We start from the raw sequence: 27631 nt of genomic DNA, 5'->3' as shown, positions 1-27631 counted from the left end.
CCGCAGTCTGTAAATAATCGAGACTGTACCCGACAATCCAGTGATTGATATCATGAGCATCGACCCATGCAATTAAGATGCGATGACATGCATCAACCAAGTCAGCGAGCCTGACAGCCTGATCCTGTTAGTTGCCTCTTATGACAAGCATAGTCGCCTTTTATGACAAGCATTGGTTGCTGAACACCTATTCTACCCCGGATGTTCACGGGTGTATTCTGACCTGGGACCCCTTGTGTTTACTAACACTCTTCATGTTTCTCTGTTTAAGGATGTTCTCATGCTGAGACAGACGTTGAGTATGTTGAATGGCAGCATATCCAAGATGACATCTCTCACCTCTGTCATCCTGGGAGAGCTCACTATAATAGGTATGGCAGGGACATTTACGTCAGATTGATAGAAGCATTCATAAAATCCAACTTTTTTTCCAACTTTTCCGACCCAATAACAAGTAGAAATTTATGTGTCAGTATTATTTATCTTCCTTGGTAAATTCCTTATTAGAATGTTTGGACAGCTACAGATCCGCTTACCCACTCTTACTTCCTGTCTCTTCAAAAGGAAAAAGATTTTAGGTGTTAGTCAGTGACTTGATTGTTTTTGTTCCATCAGGTGATGCTAAACGAAGTATTCAACATTAATATATTTTGTTGATGTTCTCAGTTCATGGGCCTTGATTTGGCCTTCATTTTCCTTGACTACTTGAATATGATGTAGCAAGTGAGTTGAGTGAGTTAAGATTTAACATCACATCGGCAGTATTTCAGCCATATCGTGACGGGAAGTACATTGATAATACATATATTTATACATTATAAAAACCTGTCATCAAAGGAGAGTTCAATAACTAGAATATCACAGAGTCTATTTAAAACTAGTTGAGGAACATTTAAAAGCAGAAAGAATTAACAACACAATATAAAAATGGGCTAGAGATCGTCAGTAACTAAAGGGAGATCACCATACCAGGGACCATGGGGACTTACAGTGCCTTTGCTTCCTGCATGAACCCTGGCTGGATTTATATCCCATCAGTCACCAGTTAAGCCGCATATTAAAATGATGAAAATTCGACGTTTTAAAATTCTGGCATGCATAAAAATACTTCAAAAGATGTGGGACTTACATACCCTCTTAGGGGAACAATAATTTTACGCTACTTCAACCCCACTTGAGGGTACAGCCACTAACAATCTAAGTTATGAATTAGCACTACCGATTTTAGAACAATACAGAATACGATGTATGTTTTAAGCGTAAAGACAGATTTATCTGATATAAACATTTGTTTTGTGAACATGTTGCCACATTGGTGCTCTTTCATATCGGAGCTGCAGTTTGTACTTTTAGCTTATGTTGTGGCGAGTCGTCCCTCTGGTGTTAATTTTTGCATTCTCGTCATCTCCTCTGAAACTACCTCCTCATAAACTACACGGCGTATGGACCTGATCCCAGCTATGGTGTCTCTAAAACATACAGAATGTCCGATCCAATATTGAAAAGCAGCCATATTGAAAATGTCAGTTTTGTCCGCCAACTCATCCATTCCTGATATAAAATATGCAGCAAGTATGTGCTTTTCAGAATTACATATATGCTGTTTTTTTTGCATATTTTGAGTTTGGATCCAGTTTTGACTCTCACATCCCTTGTTTTTCTAGAGCTACTGTATATGGAGCTGAAACTGTGTATGAATGATCCCACCTATAGTTTTGCTAAAAACTGCTCACAGAATTCCGATCCAATTTTAAACAAGGCCACCCCAGCAACCAGATTTAGAAAACACTTTCATGAATCATTCGGACATTTGTCGATATTTGGCATGTGTTAGTTGTGGGTCAAACATCTGTGTCACATATTTCGCAGTATTATGAATTTTGACTTTGATTCAACCTTTACAACATGATAGTCGATTACCAAAGTCAGGGTATGAAACTCCCAAAAATTTCAGCCAGACCACAGGACTGGCTAGCTGAAATACTTGCCAGCCCTGACCAAAACCTGCCTGCCCACTATAATCATATGTTTCTCAGGATAATTTAATTAAAAATATGAAAACTGATTGCTTGTAGCATAAGTACATCGCTAAATGTTAGGTTGTCTAAAAGCTAACGGGGTTTCTTTTTGGTTACATTTTATCATTCATCTTTACATGTGAATTAATGCTTATCATCAGGAAATATTTGGAATATTTTCACCTATGAAATATAACCCGACCGTCGGGCAGGGGGATTTGAAATTCTGGCAGCCCGAGTTGAAATCAACCCGTCTCGGACGGTCGGGCAGGCAGGTATTTCGAACGCTACCAAAGTAATAATGTGGTCATGGACAATGAAAATCAAATTAGGGACAAACTTGGAAAAATTATATGAGACCCTACCACACACTAGTCTGCCATCATGTTTCATCAATTTATTTGCGTATGTTGGGGAACAATGGCAATAAGTCTTCATATGTGGCTTCCATGGAAATTAAACTTGACTTCCAAGAGAAATCGTTCGAACCACATTGGGAGAGGCTGTCAGTAGGATGGTCCAGGCAAAGTGTCACCATCCACCGTTTTGATATAGGAGAAAATTGCAAAACAAGTTTCAACTATGCCCATACAGACGGCAGACCAGCGTTTTTGGCTTTGGGTAACTAGTCAAATGGGGGAAAAACACAGGCCTGCTGACTGGACAGTTTCAGATTTTGCCATTGATGCAAGGGACCTGGAACACTTCAAAGTGGGGTCTCTTTCTTGTGAGGGATTACTTTCCACTTCTACCATGCTCTTAAGATACCTTCTCCTCTGTTCCTCCTTGACTGAAGCTGAAATTTGTCATGCAGGTTCCTTCCTACGAAGACATCTTGTCTCGTTCAAATCAGTTTGAGTATTTTGTATTGTACATTTATTATTAACTATTGAAATAGTAAAATGTTACACAAACTTTAAAAATCTTGTTCATTAGAACCACTGGGGACTAGGTTTGAAGTTTGTGTGAATGTAATAACTATTGCAAGATCCAGGTTTGTTCAAAGCATCACTATTTGAACTCGACATTTTTACTTGTCCTAAACGATGTTGCAGAAATACTTGTTTTTTTCCCCCAGGCTCTTTTGCACCAATTTCACTTAAACTCACAATAAATATTTGTACCAAAGTAGGATAGAAGCATTTTATAATTATAACTTCATAAGTCAGTTGAGCTACAGGCCCTTTTGGCTCTTATTTTGTTGTGTGAAGAGAATCTCTATTTGTGGTATGTTTCTGTATGGTTTTCCCTGAAATGATGAACATATTTCACCTTTAGCGTTTTTGTTATAACCTGTTGATATATTTACCATATGCTGGTTCCTTTTTCAGGTATTAGCATCCTGGCCCTGAACAAGTATAACACAGTGAAGGTGTGGACGTACAGAAGTATATTTCCGGTCATCTGGGCACTCATGCTCAGTTTTCCATTGTTTCAGGTACTGAGTTTTCTTGTGTATAGTAATGGGCACTAGAGTATAATAGACATCTCCGTGGTATAGTGGGCAGGGCATCTGCCCGGAGACCGCCCCCGTGATCTAGTGGATAGGGGACCCATGAAGATCCAGGGTAGAATAGGTCTTCAGCAACCCATGCTTGTCATTAGAGGCATTATTGGCGACTAACAGGATTGGGTGGTCATGCTCGCTGACTTGGTTGATGCATGTCATCGTATCTCAATTGCATGGATCAATGCTCATGATATCAATCACTGAATTGTCCGGTCCATACTCGATTATTTACAGACCGCCATCATTTAGCTGGAATATTGCTAAGTGAGGCGTTAAACAACAAACAAACATCATACTATGTCCAAGTGTAAATATAACTATATCTGACATAACTGATAATCCCTATCAAAAGTTGACTAGTATATGTTTCTCTGTGAGACCAACAAGACTTGAACACTACATGGCACAAATTCAGATAACTAAGTCCTATAGATTATTCTTTCCTTGAATATCTACTTACCGTATTCAACGTAATTAGCGCCCAGTAGTATTATTAGAATACTATTTTGAAAGATATATTTCGTGGTTTATGCTGACAGCCTGAGTACAAAAGATATATTTTTCCAGAATTTAATAGCCCATGATTAAGGGTGCATATAACACACGAGTGCGTATTATACACGAATAAATAAGTCTTGTGTACATTGATCAATCAGAAGGGGTGCTAATTGGGATTGTTCACTAGCCAATATATTAGCAAATAATGCTGTGGCCGCTTATTAGAGGGAGGCCATAATTACGTCGAATACAGCAATTAGTCTTACTTACTCAAAGTTTGGCTTGATTGTGGTATAACTTGATCATGTGGTTTGTGTGCAGGCAGCACGAGTTAACTCTGTGTGTCGGAGAATAAAGAAAATCTCTCTGGAGATGCGAGTGTTTGGTTACAAGAACAACTCACAGCTAGATCTGGACTCCTTTCTCTTGTTTGTTGGCCACACAAACCTCAAGGTACAGAACATCTTTTCTTCTGTTCTGCTCAGCGTTAACAGTGCAGGATCAGAATTCCATGTTTCCTTTCATTTTCTTTCTCACCTGATTGAAAGTCAAGTGAGCTTATGTCATGATCTGTTTGTCCAGCATCTTTCATGCAGAACATAACATCTCCTCAGAAATGACCACCTCCATGGAGCGGAAGGTCAAGGGTTCAATTACCACCAGATGTTAAAGAGATAATAATTGTTGTCACCCTGCCTGGAGCTCGGCATTAAGGGGGAAAAACAAGGCCTGGTCGGCTCAAAGTTGGTATACTGCATCTTAGTTGGGTATTCATGTTAAACTGCAGCATGATATCTCAGTGAGCTAGCACTATAAAATCGGCATTTGTCCCGACTTGTACAAGCAGCCACACAAACACACAAATGTGCAAGTCATCGCTATATAAGTTCAATCCATATTCTTGAGCGAGATGTTAAACCTCATTTCACCTCACCTCAGAAACCACATGCTTGTTCCAACCAATAATGACATCGCAATTTGTTCAAATCTGATTTTCAGTATGACCGTCTCAGGAGCCATATTGAAAAACTATCAATGGCTATATCTCAGCCATTTTCTCAGTAGGAGGGGTGAGCAGCATATGTTCTGTTTTTAGCAATATTTGAAATTTTATTTTTATTTGAGTTTTATACTTAGACCATGTTCCTAATTCTCTCAAATACATTACCTGGCACTGTAAAACATGATCTCTACAGAAACCACTGGACCAGCTTAAACTTGACTTGATTGTTCTCACCAATGATGACAGACCCCTGAATTTGTTAAGTTCAAATCCCATTTTCACTATGGCTACCATAGCAGCTATATTGAAAGTTTATGAAAATTTGTTACCATAATTTGGCCATTTTTAGGCCAAATGTAATTAAATTTGGTATTTATTTAGTCTCTTGTGGGATTTAACACATATGTTCCATTATTGTGCAAAGAAATTAAAATTGATGTTGTTTTGACCATGCTCTTAAATACTCTCATGTTTGGATCTGTAAACTTCTTTGAATTTGCTAGACTGAAGGATTTAACCTTGGCAAATGTGTTTCTTCTTATGATGATATGTTTTGTTTAAATCATCACATTTTAGTGTTAGTCGTGGTGTTTGTTGACATTATAAACTGTTACATGCATATCCAGGTGAGCTACAGTGCCATGGCACTATTTGTTTTCCTTTATATGAGAAAACAAAATTTCAAAATAATGCCTTTATTTTGCCCTGCACAATGATATGGGGAACATATAAAAGGGAAGTATCGACATGGCTATTGGCTAAAAATAGATTTATCATAATTGGCGGGGCAGAGTATCTGCCTCCTCACATCATGATATGCAAACCACTTCGGTCATTGACTAATTTACAACATTTAATGATAACAATTCTAACTTTACCTGAAATAAACTTTAACTTTGTGTATTTTCTCAATATATTAGAAATTTTATCACATTCATGAAATTACTCATGATGAGTTCTGGAGTACTTGTATCAATTTGCAGAAGATTAATAACTGCACCATTTTTAGCTTAGGATGTTTTCAGCAACCCAATTTTAGCACAAAGTATTTTATTTCTAATTGAGTTCTTTTTCTCATCCATATATGTTATCAGTTATCCAACTTCAAACTGCAACTGCCCTAGTGATATCCTACCCTTCAAACTGCAACTGCCCTAGTGATATCCTACCCTTCAAACTGCAACTGCCCTAGTGATATCCTACCCTTTCAGTGTTACAACTGTCCAAGTGATATCCTACCCTTTTAGTGTTACAACTGTCCCAGTGATATCCTACCCTTTTAGTGTTACAACTATCCGAGTGCTATCCTACCCTATCAGTGTTACAAATGTCCTTGTGATATCCTACCCTTTTAGTGTTACAACTATCCGAGTGCTATCCTACCCTTTAGTGTTACAACTGTCCTTGTGATATCCTACCCTATCAGTGTTACAACAGTCCTTGTGATATCCTACCCCATCAGTGTTACAACTGTCCTTGTGATGTCCTATCCTATCAGTGTTACAACTGTCCCAGTGATATCCTACCCTTTTAGTGTTACAACTGTCCCAGTGATATCCTACCCTTTTAGTGTTACAACTATCCGAGTGCTATCCTACCCTTTGAGTGTTACAACTGTCCTTGTGATATCCTACCCTATCAGTGTTACAACAGTCCTTGTGATATCCTCCCCCTTTCAGTGTTACAACAGTCCTTGTGATATCCTACCCTATCAGTGTTACAACTGTCCTTGTGATATCCTATCCTATCAGTGTTACAACAGTCCTAGTGATATCCTACCCTATCAGTGTCACAACTGTCCTGGTGATATCCTACCCTATCAGTGTTACAACAGTCCTAGTGAGATCCTACCCTTACAGTGTTACAACAGTCCTAGTGATATCCTACCCTTACAGTGTCACAACTGTCCTTGTGATATCCTACCCTATCAGTGTTACAACAGTCCTTGTGATATCCTACCCTATCAGTGTTACAACTGTCCTTGTGATATCCTACCCTTTTAGTGTTACAACATTCCTTGTGATATCCTACCCTATCAGTGTGTGTCCTTGTGATATCCTACCCTATCAGTGTTACAACTGTCCTTGTGATATCCTACCTTATCAGTGTCGCAACTGTCCTAGTGATATCCTACCCTAACAGTGTTACAACTGTCCTTGTGATATCCTACCCTATCAGTGTAACAACTGTCCTTGTGATATCCTACCCTATCAATGTAACAACTGTCATTGTGATATCCTACCCTATCAGTGTTACAACTGTCCTTGTGATATCCTACCCTATCAGTGTTACAACTCTCCTTGTGATATCCTACCCTATCAGTGTTACAACATTCCTTGTGATATCCTACCCTATCAGTGTAACAACTGTCCTTGTGATATCCTACCCTATCAGTGTTACAACTGTCCTTGTGATATCCTTCCCTATCAGTGTTACAACTGTCCTTGTGATATCCTACCCTTTCAGTGTTACAACATTCCTTGTGATATCCTACCCTATCAGTGTGTGTCCTTGTGATATCCTACCCTATCAGTGTTACAACTGTCCTTGTGATATCCTACCCTATCAGTGTTACAACTGTCCTTGTGATATCCTACCTTATTAGTGTCGCAACTGTCCTTGTGATATCCTACCCTAACAGTGTAACAACTGTCCTTGTGATATCCTACCCTATCAGTGTAACAACTGTCCTTGTGATATCCTACCCTATCAGTGTTACAACTGTCCTTGTGATATCCTACCTTATTAGTGTCGCAACTGTCCTAGTGATATCCTACCCTAACAGTGTTACAACTGTCCTTGTGATATCCTACCCTATCAGTGTAACAACTGTCCTTGTGATATCCTACCCTATCAGTGTAACAACTGTCCTTGTGATATCCTACCCTATCAGTGTTACAACTGTCCCAGTGATATCCTACCCTATCAGTGTTACAACTGTCCTTGTGATATCCTACCCTATCAGTGTAACAACTGTCCTTGTGATATCCTACCCTATCAGTGTTACAACTGTCCCAGTGATATCCTACCCTATCAGTGTTACAACATTCCTAGTGATATCCTACCCTATCAGTGTGTGTCCTTGTGATATCCTACCCTATCAATGTTACAGCTGTCCTTGTGATGTCCTATTCTATCAGAGTTACAACTGTCCTTGTGATATCCTACCCTATCAGTGTTACAACTGTCCTCGTGATATCCTACCCTATCAGTGTTACAACTGTCCTTGTGATATCCTACCCTATCAGTGTGTGTCCTTGTGATATCCTACCCTATCAATGTAACAACTTGTCTTTGTGATATCCTACCCTATCAGTGTTACAACTGTCCTTGTGATATCCTACCCTATCAGTGTTACAACTGTCCTTGTGATATCCTACCCTTTCAGTGTTACAACATTCCTTGTGATATCCTACCCTATCAGTGTGTGTCCTTGTGATATCCTACCCTATCAGTGTAACAACTGTCCTTGTGATATCCTACCCTATCAGTGTAACAACTGTCCTTGTGATATCCTACCCTATCAGTATTACAACTGTCCTTGTGATATCCTACCCTATCAGTGTTACAACATTCCTTGATATATTCTACCCTATCAGTGTTACAACTGTCCTTGTGATATCCTACCCTATCAGTATTACAACTGTCCTTGTGATATCCTACCCTATCAGTGTTACAACTGTCCTTGTGATATCCTACCCTATCAGTGTTACAACTGTCCTTGTGATATCCTACCCTATCAGTATTACAACTGTCCTTGTGATATCCTACCATATCTGTTGCAACTGTTCTGGTGATATCCTACCCTATCAGTGTTACAGCTGTCCTTGTGATATCCGACCTTATCAGTGTTCAAACTGTTCTAGTAATATCCTACTCTTGTTGCAGGCCAAGTTATTCCACATTCCTATCCAGCCATCGTATGTTATATCCATCCTAGTACTCGGAGCATTTGTCTTACTGATCCTGTTTCAAACAAGCAGCATAGGGCCAGTTGACTACATATTCTAATGAACTATGGTATTGAAGGACCAACCAATGTGTGGCAACAGACATGTCTGGAGCTTGAAGACAGGAACAGGTGCTTTCAGTGACATCCCTCCCAAGTGTTCATGGTGAGGAGGGACTGAATAGTGGTGAATGTGAAGGTTCAACCAGAGTTTACTGTTCCAGACAAGACATGGTGATGACCTGGATTATAAGACTGAGCATGAAGTGTCACATTCTTTACTCTTTACCATAGCAGGATGTAGCTGTGATATGACCATAGATCCAAGAAAACTCCAGACATAACAGGGACAGAAGATCCTGGCATGGCCGAGGGAGCTCTGGTGGTTGATTTGAATTCCACCTGATTATGATTCTATGTTTGTCAGCACCATACCTGTATATCACTGACACATGTCTGAAGACCTTCGTCACCCTCCTTCCACATTGATAGTGCTCAAAACCCTGTGAAGATCCAGGTTAGAATTGGTCTTCAGCAACCCATGCTTGTCATACTAACAACTAACAGATCAAGTGGTCAGGCTCGCTGACTCAGTTGATGCATATCGTAATCCATTTGTTTAGGACAATGATGATGATGTCAATCACTGGATTGTCTGGTCCACACTTGATTCTTTACATACCGCCATCATATAGTTGGAATGTTGCAAGGTGCAGAGTTAAACAGACAATAATAATACTCAATACATGATGATACTCGGCAACTTCAACTGTTTTTGCACACCATAATTTGTATATTTAGTCGCTGCAGAAGGCTGCCTTACATTGCCATTGCACAGCAATACAGTCATACAGACCATGAAACAAATATACCCAATACAGCCCATGCAAGTCAATAATATTTGGCAAGTCTATGTTACTGCAGTATCTGAAAATCAAAGTCTCTTGGCTCCTTTTTTATTATATATAACAATAATTTAACAGCTGTTTTCTTCGGTAAAATATGTTCATGTCAGAGACTTAGTCTAAGCAGGACATACAAACATGGTAATAGTATTCTGGAATTATATAAGATGGGCTATTGCTAAAAGTTTGTGTGTTGTTGTCATATTATTAAAACAGTCTCCTTTTCTCCTTGAACAATTGGTCAACAATCCAGGTAGTATTTTGTACTAAGCTCCATTGAACCGTCACTAGCTGGAGACCTACAGGCGATGTGTCCTGTTCATTAGTAAACTGTTGCTGATATGGTAAGATGTGTGGATATGGTAGGCATGTACCGGTATTTAAAGGTGCCTGTGAAACTGCCACACATGAATGTTGTTCAGAAGAATCAGGTCATTTGCCTTTGAGATCTGGTGCTTGCAATGTGTGACTGACTGGCAGATTGTAGGTCAGCTTGCCCAGTTGCGTGGATCAATGCTCATGCTGTTAAATAAACTCTGGTTTGCCGGAACACACTTGATTATTTATCACCTACCATGAATTGTCTGTAATATTGCTGACTGCGGCATTAATTAATATTCACTCCCTCACTTTACACAGTGCCTTTGTCTGATATTATGCTGTTTACACCAAATAATACCTTTATGAAAAATACTCAATACCTGTTTGTAATCGTGTTTAAACACCAAAATGCTCAATAAGGGTTTTTGTCACTGCAAATGCTGCTTACATTGCCATTACTTGAATATTGCACAGCAGAATATGCAAACCTAACAATAGTATTTTGAGATTATATAACATGGGACAAAGCAAAAATGTGGGATTTTTGTGTCTTTGAAACTATGGCCCGGTTATTTATCTTGAACCTCTGTGTTGTTTCAAAGAATAATCAGGACAAGGTCGACATAAAATTACCAGCTCAGGAAATTACATACATTTTGGGAGGACCCTTTATAAGAATGTTTCTTGTAACAAACTGTTTTGGAACAGAGAGAGAATCAGCGATGGACAAGCTGAAAATAGTCCATTACATCAGGGAGGATCTATTATTATTGCTGCAATTTGTTCTTAAATAATAGAGGCCTACAGACTTAACTGTGTCAAGTATCACTGCACATCGCGGTAACATGCAATGCTCTGCAGGGGCCATCTAACAACATCTAAAACGCAACAAAATTTGCACTCAAATATCAGAAGTGTTTGGGCGAGTTGATAGAACTTTGATCAACTTCGAAAATATTTGTCTTCGCTTAAGTTTCCAAATTATTTCAGGGCAAATTTGACAGGTGATGGCTGCAACCACGTTTTCAGAACCCAGATGTTGATTTTGTTAAACGTTCTCTGATTGGACCATAGTATGTGCCATAGTCCTCTCATATGTTAGCACAGAAAAGAAGGTTAAAATGGCAAAGATTGAAACTTGGATTTCAGATAGGCAAGTGGACACTCTTGCCTCTGGAAGATGCAAAATAGCTGGAGTAATAAATTATTCCGATATACATATGTTCTATACATGATAATTACCACTGCAGTGCTAGAAACATTGTTTTCATCCATGTCTTTCATTTTATACATTATTACCCAGGTCCTTGATATAACAAATATCCTGTCTTTCATTTCAAATATAGTTTGTGCTTGTTATTATTGTGAGCTGCTGTATATGCTGTTGTACCGTGGAGTCTATTGCCACAGTGTTATATCACATGCCTGGTGTATAGCTATATATTTATAATGTATTGTGTAATGTTGTGTATGACATTGTTATATTGTATTTAGTACTGTTGTGACATTTATACACCAGTGTAATTATGGCTTGTGGATATAGTTTAATTCAGCTCACTATAAACATGGTTTGTTAAACAATTAATTTGCTTTGATGTCAAGATGCTGTCAAGACTGAATATATTCATGTATACAACCTGCCAGTCCCTTCTCACCACATGCTGTAGCCTGGTGGTTAATGTGTTCGCTGATGACCCGGGTTTGATTCCCCACATGGGTACAATGTGTGAAGCCAGTTTGATATTGCTGGAATATTGCTTAAAGCGGCGTAAAACAATACTCACTTTTCGCATCAACTCTCATCACTGTTAACTTTAGCCTGATCACCATGAAGATACCATGTTGTGTGGCCTTTTGTGATATTGAAATTGATGATGATGATGATGATGATGATGATGAAGGGACCAAAAGAATAAACTAATGTGATAATTTTGAAGCCTTTAGCTGTAAAATAGAGATTACTACACAAGTGTGTGTCAGATTCCATATATCTTACAACTTGTTTCAAAGCGAATCGAATGAGCATAAGACAGGCATGAATGAGTGCAGTAATCTGTTCCTTACTCACCCTACAATCCCACCATTTTAGCATTGGCTATTCTCATGATCACAGTGGCACATTAATACATAACACGAGGGATGTCATTCGGTTTACTGCTTAATAATATTCATACCTAGTGTAACCTTTCACAAAAATGTTTCAGATATATCTGTGGCATATCAAGGCGATGATGGTAATGCAAACTAGATACAAAGACCAAAGAACATATATTAAATACTTAAAAACGATAATGTTTTGACACAGATGGAGGTGAATTCGACTGGAGCATGAGAAACTTTATCAGGAAAGTAGTCTGTCATAATCTGAACTTAGGTCATCACCATGGTGTTGCCAGTCATGTACCTGGAATTTGATATATCTCTCACACGTTTAATACCTTTTTTCTTAACATGAATCACTAGCATTTATTCTCTTTAATACTTGCAAGTTTTTCTAAGAAGTACAACAGAATAAGGAGTCAGTAGCCCATGTTGAAATTTTCACCAAATTATCACTTCACACATATCTTGAAATAGGTCAAAGATGTAGGTAGACTTGGCACCCTTGAGACATCAACCGTCAAATTACTATTAACCCTCAAAAGTATTTTTCACTAGATCCGAAATGTATTTGTGTTTTTACATAACAGTAGCACAACTAGGTCTAGTATATACTCTCCATGATGAAGCATATAGATGTGCCTTCAACAGATGAGGGCAGGTTGGGTAGCCTGGTGCTTAATGAGTTCGCTCATCATACCGAAGACCCGGGTTTGATTCCCAACATGGGTACAATGCGTAAGCCTGTTTCTGGTAAAACTATACTCACTCACTCTACAGATAACATCTCTGTACACACATCGGCGCAAATAGAAGATTGCTGATGTGGCATAATAAAGCGCTGATTTTCGCACAACGCTGGTGTAATAATGTAGAAATTGTTTATGTGATCTTCCACATGTCTTATTGTGTATTGTGTTTTTGTATATAACATGGCAGCCCAAGTGTATGGTGATATGCCTGATATTGTTCTGTTTAAACTGTTGTGAAGAGTACTGAAGACACCCCTTCTACAATAATTCATTAACATGTTATTTGTTGAAATGTTCTATATTTCTATTTTCAGCTCACAATATTTGTTGTGAAATATATTTATGATATCAACATATAAAACATGAATATTGTTTCAATAAATAAATGAGCATCTTGCTTTTGTAAGTCACTATGTTTGTCATAATTGCTTACAAAACATTAAATGTATACAACTACATCCAGTTTTCTAAAATATATGACCACCTCTGTGATGTAGTGGTTAGAGGGTCTGCCTGAAGAGTGTAATGTCGTTCCCTGTCCTCTTTATACCAAAAGATGTTAAAAGATGGTACTTGTTGTTGCCTTTCCTGGTGCTTGACATTAAGTGAATAAAACAAGGATTGGTTTGCTCCGAGTCAGTATACTGTCTGAGTGGGGTATCCAAGTGGCATGGAATCTCAGTGGGCTAGCACTATAAATCTGGACTTGTAGTTGTACAAGCAGCCACACATTATCTAATCTAATAATAATCTTGAATGCGATGTCAAACCCTTTTTAACCTCACCTCCTAAACATAATTTTAAACCATGACCAACAGTCTGAAATATTGACTATCGTAAACCTATGTTTAAGTATGAGAGTTGCGATCATCTTAGCACTACGAATGCTTTGTGGAATGGGCCCCTGGTCCAGTTTCCTTCAAAACATTATCACGCAGTACCATCTATTCCAGTTTCCTTTAAACATTATCACGCAGTACCACCTATTCCAGTTTCCTTTAAACATTATCACGCAGTGCCATTTATTCCAGTTTCCTTTAAACATTATCATGCAGTACCACCTTTTCAAGTTTCCTTTAAACATTATCACGCAGTACCACCTATTCCAGTTTCCTTTAAACATTATCACGCAGTACCACCTATTCCAGTTTCCTTTAAACATTATCACGCAGTACCACCTATTCCAGTTTCCTTTAAACATTATCACGCAGTACCACCTATTCCAGTTTCCTTTAAACATTATCACGCAGTACCACCTTTTCCAGTTTCCTTTAAACATTATCACGTAGTACCATCTATTCCAGTTTCCTTTAAACATTATCACGCAGTACCACCTATTCCAGTTTCCTTTAAACATTATCACGCAGTACCACCTTTTCCAGTTTCCTTTAAACATTATCACGCAGTACCACCTATTCCAGTTTCCTTTAAACATTATCAAGCATGACCACCTGCTCCAGTTTCCTTACAAACATCTGATGCTCATAGTTGCTCACAGACTGCAACTTAAGTTGGAAGGCTGCCTTTTTCACATTTGAGCCCTATTACTGTATTTGTTCATGAAAATCAAGAAAAACAAGATTCATAAAAAGGTAGTCGTAAGGCATATGAACATGACCCATAACTTCCATCATAGACGTGCATTTGACCCTATATCGTTCATCAGAATCTCACACGAAAACAGATATAAACTTTCAAAGATGTAACAACAGATACATTATACTCTAGGCAAGGGTTGCAGAAGTTGTCATACATGTCAGTTGTCAACCTGTTTCTCCAAAATGTTGTGTGAACTTGTGAAACTTCTCCAGTTCCTCGTCTGTCACAGTCCTTCTGTGTGCCTGCAGAGCCTTGAGGAAATCGCTCAGATTGATGTCTCGGGGTACGATCTGTAATTAATGATTTTTTTACAAGCTCATTTTCAAAAGGACCAGGTCATCAGGTAGTTTGTTTCCTTCTTTAGACAGTAGAACATGAGCTTTTGTCTTTTCTCATCTGTCATAAGCTTTCCACTAAAAAGCTCAGTCAATATCAAAATTCACACATGCTTACTACAACAGACAATTTTAGTTTTATATAAACACCATGCCAGTATTGAAAACAATATGGTGTGTACAAAAACCTTCTCTTCTCTCTCAGTGCCTGAGTACACACAAACTTTCAGCTTCATAATCCCACAGGAAATGTGGAAAATGCAGTGATACAGATACACATAGGAAAGGTCATTGATAAGTCAGAAAATAGAATTTGGAACAAAACACATAAAATGTATTAGACATTATTCTGCATACCGCAAACCTGCTGAATATCCAATTTCATAATGATACATGCCTAAATGGCTAAATAATGGGCAAATATGGTGGCACACATAAAACTGGAATGGAATTCTTCAAGAGACACAATAGCTTGGATCATTCATGGAATGTTTCAGCTTCATTGGCCTTGTGGTAAAGGAGGCAATGTCAAAATTGTGAAACGATGAATTGACAACGTACCACAACACATCACAGCATAATTTTAACTAAAACATTAACCACAGAAAAATAATACAAGATTAATTTGCGGATAAAGTGGCTACAGATTTCTGAATCTGTAGATGAATATGAGTCTTCACGCATGGCATTGAAGTTATGGATGTCAAAATATAGTATAATGTCTATCCACTGAACGGGGCGGTCGGGTAGCCTAGTGGTTAAAGTGTTCGCTCGTCACGCCGAAGACCCGGGTTCGATTCCCGACATGGGTACAATGTGTGAAGCCTATTTCTGGTGTCCCTCGCCATGATATTGCTGGAATATTGCTAAAAGCGGCGTAAAACCAAACTCACTCACTCACTTTCCACTGAACAAATACCTGGTCTGGAGGTATATCTGACAAGGTGAAGGAGAGAGCCCCTGGGAAGGATGAGTTGCATGGTGCCAGTTGACCATCTGAAACAGCAATGTGTACATTTCTTCTCATACTTTGACGCCAGGGTGACCCACTGACCTAAGGTACCAAAGTTGCTGTGCTGACATGTGTCCATTTCCCATGCCAGGATCCATCTATTCTGGGTTTGAATCCCTGATTTGCCTGATTGTTATCTTTACTTACCACCAGAGTCCAGGGATATATCTATGATTCCAAACTAAGTGCTCTTGGCAGGAAAATTGGGAAAAAATCATGATATTGTTTAAATTAGATTTTGTAAATTCTGAGGAATTTGGAAATTTTCAATTCAAATTGGGAATTTTTACTGTCATTTGCTGTAGAGTTGGGGCCGAATATCGGCTTCAGAGGAGGTCTATATAAATACCTTGGTGGTCACAAGAGAGATCAAACATTTTACAGAAAATATATCCATAGTTGCCATAGTAATCTGTGTCACCAAGATAAACGTCTGCATCATGTGATGCTTTTGGCTAGCCTCCACATTAAAACGCAGTGGCGGTTCCACATATGGTTCTGTGGTTTGAAAGTAATATCATTAGAGAACTGCCTGTGAATTAATATGCTGCGATCTATTACTGGTACATTGTTAAATATTGTTTAAAGCTTCAGAAAACCCAACACTCACTCAATATATGGCATGCATAACTTTGGACTTTCCTCCCACATTGTGCTGACACACCATGACATAACCCTTCTCACTCCATCGCACTCATTACTTGATGTGATTCCTCACATACAATACCTTGATTACTTCTACAGAAGACATCCTTACATATTTGTTGATCACACAGGCTTAAATAGCACCTTGGGATAATTAGGAGTGTCACTACCAAAATGCCTTTAATAGTCCTCTGTCTGGGCCACATTCTTACAACAGTCATACCACTGAGACTGTGGCCCAACACAGTAATGTTGTGAGGAACCATCGTTCCGAGGCAAGAGCACACACTAGCCTTTTTATCAAAGTCTTGTTTCCACCCTTGCCACATCAAGCCCACTTTCCTGTGCTAAATATGATTGGACTATCGCACATATCAATAGTCCAATCAGAGAACGTTTCACAAAATCAACATCAACGACTTGTACACCTTCATGTGAAAGTGATTTACCGCTGCCTGTCTTCGTTGACATGAATATATCTTTTTCATCTTTTAACCCCCCAACGATTGCCTATGTTTTTGTGTCAGGGATGAAATCGTGAATGTTTCCACTATACAAGGTCGTCACCTATGGTAGCTGCCATTTCTGTGAAGCTATACAAGATAAGATCAGTGATCTGATTGGATATTGCGTTTTCATTACAAGGGTCACAACTCATAATCTATGCGAGGTGGCACCAGTGCCAAAAAAAGTGGCCTTGATGTAGCAAGGGTAGAAACTAGGCTTTGATATATGCTCGTAGACACGCTTGCCTCGGGAAGATGGTGAGGAACATACTTGCCAACTGTCTCCAATGAAGTGACGCCTGTAGGTCTCGGACCGGTTCAAACAGTGCCCCGAGTGTGAAGGTGGCAATGTCGCTACCTGAGTACCCCTCCGTCTTGTCCACCAGCATGCCCCAGTCTTCCTCACTCAGGTTCATCCTTGTGTCCTTGCTGTGGAGCTTGATCAGCTGCAGGCGTGCAGCACTGATAATACCAAAGGTTTATTTTCTAAGAGCTCGCGATAAGCTGTTTATTTGCGTAAATTATGCATTAAATATAGTGAAATATGCAGATAAAGCAAATCCCTGCATATCAAATCACAACAAAAACTATAAATATGCTATTCAAATAAAATTAATGCGTATATTACAATTTAGATAAAATGATTGTGTATGAGCCGATCGCCAAATTCACTTACCGACAGTTACATTCGGAAAAGCTTCTGTGACAAACATACTGATAGATGCCACATTGAAAAGAACATCTTGCCTAGGCAATGTACATGTTGTATCTTAACAAGTCGCTGATTGGAAATAAACACAATAGCGCCTTTCTTACAATGCTAGGTTTTGTAGACAAAAAATGGCTTCCCAGGCAGGGAGCCGCAAGCAGACACAGACAGGTGTACCACTATTCACAAAGTTTTTAATGATATACAGGGATTGTTACTTAACAGGTTTTAAGTTCAATACCCAAATGTCAAGAAACAGGTGGGTAAAAAAAATTGAACACCCTCTAAAACTTGTGGATACCAATCAAAATCAATCCCCTGAGTAAAATACCCAAATAATCAAAAGCTTTATATCTATAGCCCTGTTTTCTTACATCATATGATTATCAATGAACTAGGAGCCTCAGATATCCTGACCCTAAAAATGTGAATATTTGAGAGAGAAACTATGAATGTGCTAATTGTTTGTATTCATATTCAACACAAAATATTGTGCAAAGGCCAAAATATATTAAACTTTAAGACCAACTTGACCAGCTGCATGGATATTGGCAACATATTCCAAAAAATTCTTGAAGGTCAAAAATGAAATCTAAAATTGCCTTTGTTATGTCCCCCATCCCACTAACCTACCAACCAGAATTTTGCACAAAAACATCTGTGCACCAAGAAGTAAATACAGTCTTTCTTAAAGAGGTCCTTGTCAAGCCCTTATGTTAAAAATATTTTAAGTGGTCCCTAGATACAAAAATAGTTTTACCTCAGGCACTTTCAGGATCCTCGAATTCTAACACTCACTAGGAACCTGTGCCTTTTTGCATGCTAGAATATCAATGAATCTGTTCAAAGCTGGGTTCAATATTATCCTAGGGTCATCATTATTCAAAATTGTGTTTCCTGGGCACCATTCCACAAAGCAATCACAGTGCTAAAGGGGATCGTAACTCACATTGCTAAAAGGTAACTCCCATACTTTAACATAGACTTACGACAATTGCAGCACTATTAAAGATTGCTTCATGGAACAGGGCACTGGTTTGCCTGCTTAAGACTAAAAGATTGTCATATTACTTTATGCAATGCCCTGATAGAATCAACGATGCAAAGAAACTGACTTTATCAGTTGGTGACTTTAGCCACTAGCCCTAAGCCACGAGTCTAGTAAAATTATGGTTGGTCTAGTAAGCTGAGCTCATAATAGTTCATATAATAACACTAAAATCTGCTGAAAATGAGCCGCGTTGGGCTGGTCGCCTCAAACGTTTTTTGGCACAGATTTCTGCTTGAAACCTACCTTAATTCAACCACTAACCTACACCACTGGGATGCAGGGAGCATCAGTCACTGTGAAGTGTTGCATTCCTTACACATGTCAGAGTTCGATGATCGTGGGTTTGAATCTCAGGTTCTCCCTAATTATGTTTCCAGGTTTGTCAGCACCATACTGGTGCTTGTGGGTTTCACCAAAGCAGTAAATGTCTAGAAACTGCATCACTTTTGGCTTTCCTCCCCCATTACCTTGACATGTATTGATGTAACGAAAACAAGAAAGAAGTGAGCAAAGCTCACATACCCCCGTTATCCCCGCTGGTCAACAACAAATAGTAAATAGTTTGTTAATTAATGAAATATACCTGTTGCTTTAAGTCAGAGGAACTGCCCTTTCCTTTGTAACACCATGAGGATGCATCATGTTTGAAATGAACACATGTTTTTGCAAATATATTTCAATTTAGTGTGGGATAATCAATGCTTAGCACAACATACATTCTTGATGTTTCTTAATGTGTCCATGGAAACGGCAAAAATTAAAAAATTCAGAATCTTCAAACTAGCAAAAGGCACAAGTACTCCTTGTGGTAAATGTGTGTAGCAAGTTTGGTGAAGCTAGGGTGCATGGTTAAAAAGTTATGGGCCGTACAAAAGCTCGGACGGAAGGACGGACAGACGGAATGCTATATACCCCGGATTTACTTCGTAAACGGGGGTATTATAAGTAATGTTCACCAAACTCACACCCTATCATTTTACCTGTAAAGCTATAACATCTACATACTTTTCTGGTAGTGGGATGTAGATCCTTTTCTGAAATCTCCTCAAAAAGGCTGAATCTAGTTCCCAGGGACAGTTTGTGGCACACAGAAGGAATATTTTATCTGAGGTGCCAGAGTTGTCTGCCCCTTCCATCTGTTTGAGAAGTTCAGTCTTAACTCTCCGCGTGTGCTCCTCTTCGCGGCTGCTCCTCTGACGACAGATACTGTCTATCTCATCGATGAAGATCACCTGAAAGATCACACAGTTCATACAGTTCATTATTATTATTTATTTCAAAGAAATATGCATTAGGCATCTGTTTATGTTGGAAAAAATAATTGAGCCTCTAAACATAAGTCTGATCTCAAACCAAAATCCTTCCCAAAGTGGGACAACATTCCATTAATGATGTCATACAGATGTCAGGCAATGAGGTTATAATGTCGTGACATCATATTTCAAAGAACATTGAGGCACTACTAACAATTGTTTTTGCCGTAAGCAATATGCAACATGTCCTGAAAGGTTAATTCATTTGTTTTATTTGACATAGATAACACCTTATCTTTGATTATTTGGCTTTAAGGCTATGATTCTTGGCTCCACTGCTTGCTATCAGTTATAGATTGACTTACATTGTTGTTAGAACACTCCCTTACACATGTGGCGCAGTGATTACAAAAAACTACCAGCGGACATTCTTTCAACAAGCATGAAGTACAAGGAACCTATTCTGCCCTATCAATTCATGCATGATGGTGTCCTTACAGATCGTCCGGGTTGACTTGTGGCATGACAAAACAGCTCTTTTATTAATCTGAAAATAAAACAACACTGACACACAAGAGACAAACTTACCTCATATTAGTAATACTTAAATTACAATCGCAATTGGTGACAAACGTTTTGCTGATTCTCAATAGAATGCTAGTTTGATCAGAATCATATCCATATCTAGCACATGATAAGATTTTAAGCATTGTGAGTTTTTACCAGTACTTAAAAGTCAAATATGAACATGACCCTGCAGGGTTTTACGAGACACATAAATGAGCGCCCAGCAAACACAAATGTAGATGATGTTTTGTTAAAGTACTTTTCACTCTCCCCAACCCAGCTGGAGATGAGGTCAGCACTGGATACACTGTAAAAGGTGGAGTTGATCTCTGCAGCCACGGCCTGGGCCAGACGAGACTTGCCAGTTCCTGGAGGACCAAACAGAAGGATACGTTTCCATGGTTTCCGACCTCCTGGGGAAGACAAAACACAGTTTTTACTCTTCACCTTCACCCCTTCACTGTCCACACTTCATGCCCCTACACTGTCCACACTTCATGCCCCTACACTGTCCACACTTCATGCCCCTACACTGTGGATAGTCCAGGGACATGGAGCTTTGACAATGCAGGGACATAATATGTGGATAGTGCAGGGACATACTGTGCGGATAGTTTCCCATGTAAGAATAGTGAATGTGTTACCTGACCGGTGAAGATCCGGGGTAGAAAAGGTCTTCAGCAACCCATGCTTGCTGTAAAAGGCGACTATGCTTGTCGTAAGAGGCGACTAACAGGATCAGGCTTGCTGACTTGGTTGATGCATGTCATCGTATCCCAATGATGTGTTTCAATGCTCATTATGTCAATCACTGAATTTTCCGGTCCAGACTCAATTATTTACAGACCGCTGCCATAGAGCTGGAATATTGCTGAGTGCGGCGCTAAAAACAACAACAAAACAAACAAAAAAAGGAACGTGTTACCTGTAAAGAGTTTTGGATAGTGCAGGGGCATGATAATGGCCTCAGTGAGGGCCTGTTTAGCCTCAGCAAGTCCTGCCACATCACAGAACTTAATGTTCCTGCTGTTGAGAATGGTGTCCTCTATGGCCGACCTCCGTTCTCTCTTCTGGCTTGTCTGACCTTCACTGCCTCCTGGCTCTGAAACTTCTGGAAATGTCCCTATTGAGTCACAAAGCAGTCTTAATGTCTTCTGTTAGGTATTAAGTTCTTCAATTTCATAATAGAAACCTCATCATATCTCAGATCAGTGCATGTCTGAACACAACCTTACTGTTTATCGTGTTTAGTACCAGAAACCTAAATCGTAAGTTAATTAGTCACTGGCTGTCACTCTTTCTATATATGTTATATTTTTTAATGAGACCCCACTCTTGTTATGATATCCATGCAGAATCAAGCCATGTACAATAAAGATTGTAATAATATAACTCCTATTCAGATATTCGTTTCACACACATGTATTCAAAAATAAGTTTTAAATATGTTTTATATGCATTGGTTTAGGAATTTGCCAATCCATTCCACATTTCCCAAAAGAGGAGAGATAGAGAATTTATGACGATTGAGGACAGTCAATCTTATTCTCACTGATTCTTTTAATATATTTCACAAGAAGAAAAAAATAATGGTGTTGCTGGCATAGGCGCATCTTGTAGACCTGTAACATTAAGTGGTACAAAAGAGTAATAAGTGTAACCACTGCTTACTTGACAGAGGTCTTGAATCCAGAATTATTTGCTATTACTATTATTAATAGTCAATAATGGGTCATATATTTTTTTTTTTTTTTTACCTTACCAACTATACTAAATAGTAACTACTTAAAATAATACTGTTTTGCAATTTTATTTTTATTTCAACCACACACTCAATGTGTTTTGACTAAATATTGAAAAACTGTGTATTAAAAAAAGACTGAAACTACTCTGAAGCATGATGAGTGAAATATCAGACTGTGGCGATATTAGAGTGTACCGGTACATCTTAATTCTTTTTAATAAATCATAGTATTCTTTACTTCCAAAACTTGCAAATTGTCCTTCAAAAACGATGCATTATATTAACACAGTATCAATGATAACAGTCAATTTCATATGGCTGTACTTCCATTTCACAAATCAAGGTAAGACTAGATAAGACATGCATAGTTCTCTTGACTGTAAATCTTTGAAACACCTGTTGTAGTGGTTGCAGCTGTTAATGGCTGATGTCGGGATGGTGGCAGCAAGTTTCCACAGAGGTTGGTATTTAACTGGGTTATCTTCCTCTCCAAGATGTCTGCTTGGGAACACAAGCTTCTTCCAAGTTTCTCAAGGGCCGACTGAAAAGGACATACGAATTTCTGCCCTTATTTGTTCGGAAAAATAAATGATACAAAAATTCAACAATGTATACTATGAAAAATTGTTACCAAGTGTAAATTCACGAGGTTTCGATTTGCAAATTGGATATCACTTATATGAGAGGTTAGCACCAAATGCAAAACCTGACTATTATTGAAAATAGAGGGACATTATCATATACCAAAGATTCATTAATCCAGAATATTGTTGATCTGAAACACCAGGAAATGTACTGTCTGAGTTAACAGGATTTCATAATGAAAGTTCATTACACAGGCAAAAAAAATAAGGCCAAAAGACAAGTAAAGGTGTGTGAATTGAAACTAATTATCAAAAGTTTTTGGCACAAACCACGTCAATTCAATGCATTATGATTTATCATACCTATTTAAAACATGATAGATGAAATAGTGCTAAGCTACTCCACTCTCCTGAGTGAGTGAGTTGGATTTAACATCACTTTGGCACTAGTCCTGTGGTCCTTGCCACAACATTTACCCTTTTTAAGAGTTTTGCTACTCGTCATCATTAAAAGGACTAGCGGACTAAAAATGTTAGTTTCTATTGCTGTGTGTGAGTGAGTGTGTGAGTGAGTGAGTATGCTTTTACGCCACTTTTAGCAATATTCCAGCAATATCATGGGCGGGGGGACACCAGAAATGGGCTTCACACAATGTACCCATGTTGGGAATCAAACCCTGCACCACTGTGGTACAACCTATAAATCCAAGCGTCGTGCCGACATAAAGAACCATCATCAGGGTAAATCTGTGATTCATCTCACAATCAGCAGATCCTGTCACACTGCAGAGAAAATTGTTGTGACTTCTGGACAAACCTCTGGACAAACTGTGCCTCCCAACTTTCATGAGATATTCGTGATTGCTAAACACATTCAGGGTTAGAACTAAGCTCAAAAGCTTTGCTAGCCCGGGTAAGGAAAATTGCCCTCGTAAAGTTGAAACAATGGCGAAATTGGAATATTTGTACCAGCCTTCAGAAATTTGTACTAGCCCCAGGCTAGCGACCTAGTGTTAGCTCTAACCCTGCCATTCCTTCACTCACTCGCTCATCATGTGTACCTTGAAGAACTGGTCCTCTTGATTGTGCTTCAGTTTCTCCACCGATGTCTGACATCTCTGGATGTTCCTCAACATCAGCTGTATGTCAACATTGGAGTCCTTATCACCCTCACGCAGAGTCTGCTTCAGACTACGGGAAAACTACACATATCATATCACAAAACAATCAAAATGAATATTATGACGATATGCATTGTTAAGCCTAGCTATTGAAAAAACCTAGAAGCTATGAACTGTTAACATCAAGAGGACAGTAGGGTGTGGGTCCTGTTTAGATGGACTCGAGTCCTAGGCCAAGGACTAGTGTCCCCCCCAAAATAGGGGAGATAACTCAAATCTTCACCTATATAAAATGTATGTGGCAGATATGAAAGAGAGTCTGAATGCATTTTGAGTCAGATGATGCTAAGAAAACAAAAGAAAAGCTCATATGGTGGCATATTACTGTTGAATTTGGGTACTTGAGTAAAAGCCAGGTTTAGCAATGAGGGTACTCATGTCCATGTTTCTACTCGTCAAACCCTTACAGTCAATGAATACATTAAACTGAAACAAAATTAGTGATTTTACAACAGATTAAGTTCACCTTTATCCCATTATTAATCTAAATATGTTCAACAAACACTTTCTAAATTTTCTGATGAGTGCCAATCACTGACTGACTGGTGTTGATTTTAGCCTTACATTTAATGCATGTATGTAACATGTAATTGTATGTTATGGAAAAGGATAAGTAATAATAACATACATACCATGCTATAGCATCTTCATACCATTGTGAGAATATGAAAAGACAAGAGGGGTTGGAAATTAAGGCCTGGCCTGTGATTACTTTATCACTATAAAGTGTTTTAATCTCTAAACAAAATTAACATAAAATTAGCTAGTAAAATTATTAAAAGCCCTGATGAATATGAACCAGCAACTACTTATGTTAAACTACATTCTTAATAGAATCTATGTAGGTGAGTTTTCCAATATTGGTTTCAGGAGGAAATACTCACTGAATCTGCTATATCACATAGTTAACAACTGGTCTCTATTTTCAGGCAATTTTGATGACAGATATTTGTTTAGCACTGAGACAGTTCTCTGCAAGTGGGCTCATAACGACAATTAAGTTGGGAAATTACCCATTCCCAGGGGTTGACTTAGCTGCTGGTCCTTTGGCCTATACCCAGCAATAGTAACAATGACATCTTATCAGTGCATCTCTTTAAGTAAATTACCTGGCAGAATTAATTTATAATGAAAGCATTTAATGGGTCATGAGCATTCATGGGCTTGACCCTTGAAAGAAATATCATCGGATCCATATTAACAATGCAGCTGGGTGACAACCAGGCTTGTCCTAGAAAATGAACCGATCTGAAACCATGTTAATATTAATTGGGTAAGGAAATTGGGTATTATTTTGTGACTGGTAACCATAATTATGTAATTCAGTTGTCATAGGCTAAACATATGCATTGTAGTCACGACAGTCGGAATTCTAATTCTGATTATTTTTTTTACATGTCGGACAATGACAAATCTGCAATAAAGACAATCTCAAATATCTAAGAAACTAATCATACATATCATGGTCCGAAGTAATTTTATGGAATGTGAAAAGGACGTTTGCAGTTAACGCTTTTAGTTACCTGTATAAAAACTAATTTCCTCCATGACTTCAAGTTAAATTCAGGTAAGAAAGAGAACAGTTATTTTTTCTTGCTGAAAATGAAAGCATTCGTCTGCTATGAAAAGGGGATATAACTCTCGATAATATACCTTATTGGAGACCGCTAGTGAAATATTTGATCTGGCTTTGTCTATGACAACTTGTTACCATTATATCTTAAAATCATTTCGACTTTCATAACTTTTCTTTAAAGAGAAATGCTGTATTCTCATATGGTGCCTTAAAGGTTACAACCCATGAAACAATTTGGCCAAATAATGTTGTTGAAAGACTATGAAAACATACTGTACTTGATAACGGCGAGTTATCGCCTTTGTTTCGTGTTAGTTCTGAAATATTCCGTGTATAAAGTTGACAGAACTATTAATTTTGATTTTTGTGAAACTTTGAGCAAGTACGCTTATCTCTGTCCGCGGTAAAGTTTTAGTTGATTTCTGTTATAACGCGACGAAAGGGAATAAAAACTGTGAAAATAGAACTTTCCCGTTGACAGCACAAAATATGCATCATAGTGTTGTTGGATTTCTGTTCACGCGAGGAAGTCACGTGACACCACCCGCCTCTCTTTTCTTATATGCTAATATAGTATGTTCTTTAACATTTTGCTAACAATTGTCATTTTTGTTTATCGTTACCGCATAAATATTTCTCTTTTCTAATGAACACGAGCAAAAGTAATACGAGATGTGATAACGTGCGCGCTATAACGGGGGTTGGCAAGACAAATTCCTCGGCGATAACTCAATATGAAATACGAGATCGAAATGGGTTTATCCAGTGCAGTGCATTTTCCTAAAGCCTGAGGTTTTATTTTGAGAAAGAATGTTGCCTCTGTCAGTGCCTCAAAACATAAAACAATGTTTTCCTCTGAACATTTTTTCTCAGGTATTTATTGTGATTTGAAACCTCTGTCTGACCAATTAGAAATGAATGTCTTCCAATTTCATGGTAGAAAGGTCGGTATCGATGCAAGTACACTAAACTTTACTTTGAGGGTTGAAAAATATATATCCAACGTCCCGGCCCAAGACCGGTTTGTCCGTCTTTTTTTTAGACAATAATAACGCCGATAATCATGATGATGATGATGATGATGATGATGATGATGATGATACTATTATCAACACTAATAATAATTACGACGATGATGATAGAAATAACAATGACATTAACAATATACAATAATTCTAATTATTGAAGAATTTAAAAAAATAATAATCGATATGATTACTCATGGCGGTAAAACAGTATTTTCACATGTGCGTTCCTTTAGGGTATTCCATGTCCACAGCTACTGTTGTATACTCTGTCTTGTATATCTATAAACAACGGGGAATAGAGAGCTCGATTCGCGTAGCCTGGTATTATGCAATGTCGTGTCGGAATCTCTCCCTCCCACGCGTCACGAGGCCCCCGCACAGAGCGACGAGCTGGGGACGAGAACATGCTGACATGTGAAATCTGTTCCTGGTAAGGCTGTCAACGCACGATTGAAACGTTATAATCTCCTTTTACCCACCCACATGAGAACCTATTCATTGAGGGCCTCTAATCTGCAGCAGAATGTCTACATTCGTCATAGAAATGTAAAAACAAAATTCATACAAGATAACTTTGATCCAGAGAATCAACACGGCACAAAGACATTGTTTAGCATACCTACCTATTGATGCAAGTACATATATTGTCATAAGGCGCACGTGGAACCCAGAAGATAAAACAAATTGTAATTTGCACGTGGTACCTTAAGAATCAGGAATGATAAAATGGCCCATTTCAGTTTAAATATTTATGTAATATTTGTTTGTTTGTTTGTTTTTGTTTT

The 27631-nt window shown here is 38.4% G+C and overlaps 2 protein-coding genes across 6 annotated transcripts in view; one reads left to right on the top strand and one right to left on the bottom strand.

Moving 5' to 3' along the window:
- Window positions 1-13466, top strand: part of LOC124111153 — a 37106-nt gene extending 23640 nt beyond the window's left edge. For all 3 annotated transcript variants that reach the window (XM_046470767.2, XM_046470766.2, XM_046470768.2), the window contains 4 exons: window positions 272-371; window positions 3350-3456; window positions 4348-4479; window positions 8918-13466. In XM_046470767.2, the coding sequence (XP_046326723.2) occupies window positions 272-371; window positions 3350-3456; window positions 4348-4479; window positions 8918-9040 (462 nt within the window). In that variant the 3' untranslated portion in view covers window positions 9041-13466. The remainder of the gene's footprint in view (window positions 1-271; window positions 372-3349; window positions 3457-4347; window positions 4480-8917) is intronic.
- LOC124111155 (vacuolar protein sorting-associated protein 4-like) lies at window positions 1254-25845 on the bottom strand. 3 transcript variants are annotated; one of them, XM_046470770.2, is made up of 12 exons: window positions 25766-25845; window positions 24875-24887; window positions 24123-24252; window positions 22874-23018; window positions 21659-21856; window positions 20993-21146; window positions 20665-20713; window positions 19919-20145; window positions 17425-17615; window positions 15910-15986; window positions 14810-14945; window positions 1254-1469 (listed from the first exon to the last, which is right to left on the bottom strand). In XM_046470770.2, the coding sequence occupies exons 1-11, from the start codon at window positions 25788-25790 to the stop codon at window positions 14820-14822; spliced, it is 1335 nt and encodes a 444-aa protein (XP_046326726.2). In that variant the 5' UTR covers window positions 25791-25845; the 3' UTR covers window positions 1254-1469; window positions 14810-14819. The 3 variants fall into 3 exon arrangements, with proteins under 3 accessions (XP_046326726.2, XP_046326727.2, XP_046326725.2); XM_046470771.2 differs by having other exon boundaries at window positions 14825-14945; window positions 21659-21844; XM_046470769.2 differs by lacking the exon at window positions 1254-1469 and having other exon boundaries at window positions 14760-14945.
- Window positions 25846-27631: the final 1786 nt, after the last annotated feature.

This window comes from Haliotis rufescens, unplaced genomic scaffold, assembly GCF_023055435.1.
Source record: "Haliotis rufescens isolate VD_foot unplaced genomic scaffold, xgHalRufe1.0.p SCAF_9, whole genome shotgun sequence".
NCBI classification, from domain to species: domain Eukaryota; kingdom Metazoa; phylum Mollusca; class Gastropoda; order Lepetellida; family Haliotidae; genus Haliotis; species Haliotis rufescens.
The sequence above is the reverse complement of the archived record's forward strand: the minus strand, read 5'-3'. Positions and strand labels throughout refer to the sequence as shown.

Excerpts from the sequence above, each read along its gene's own strand:
- LOC124111155 (XM_046470770.2), bottom strand. The coding sequence starts at position 25,790 with ATGGAGGAAATTAGTTTTTATACAG. Across the intron at positions 20,714-20,992 it reads TGGGTTGGGGAGAGTGAAAA|ATTAATAAAAGAGCTGTTTT; the intron begins GTACTTTAACAA and ends TTTTATTTTCAG. Across the intron at positions 14,946-15,909 it reads CAGATATACCTCCAGACCAG|ATCGTACCCCGAGACATCAA; the intron begins GTATTTGTTCAG and ends CATTAATTACAG.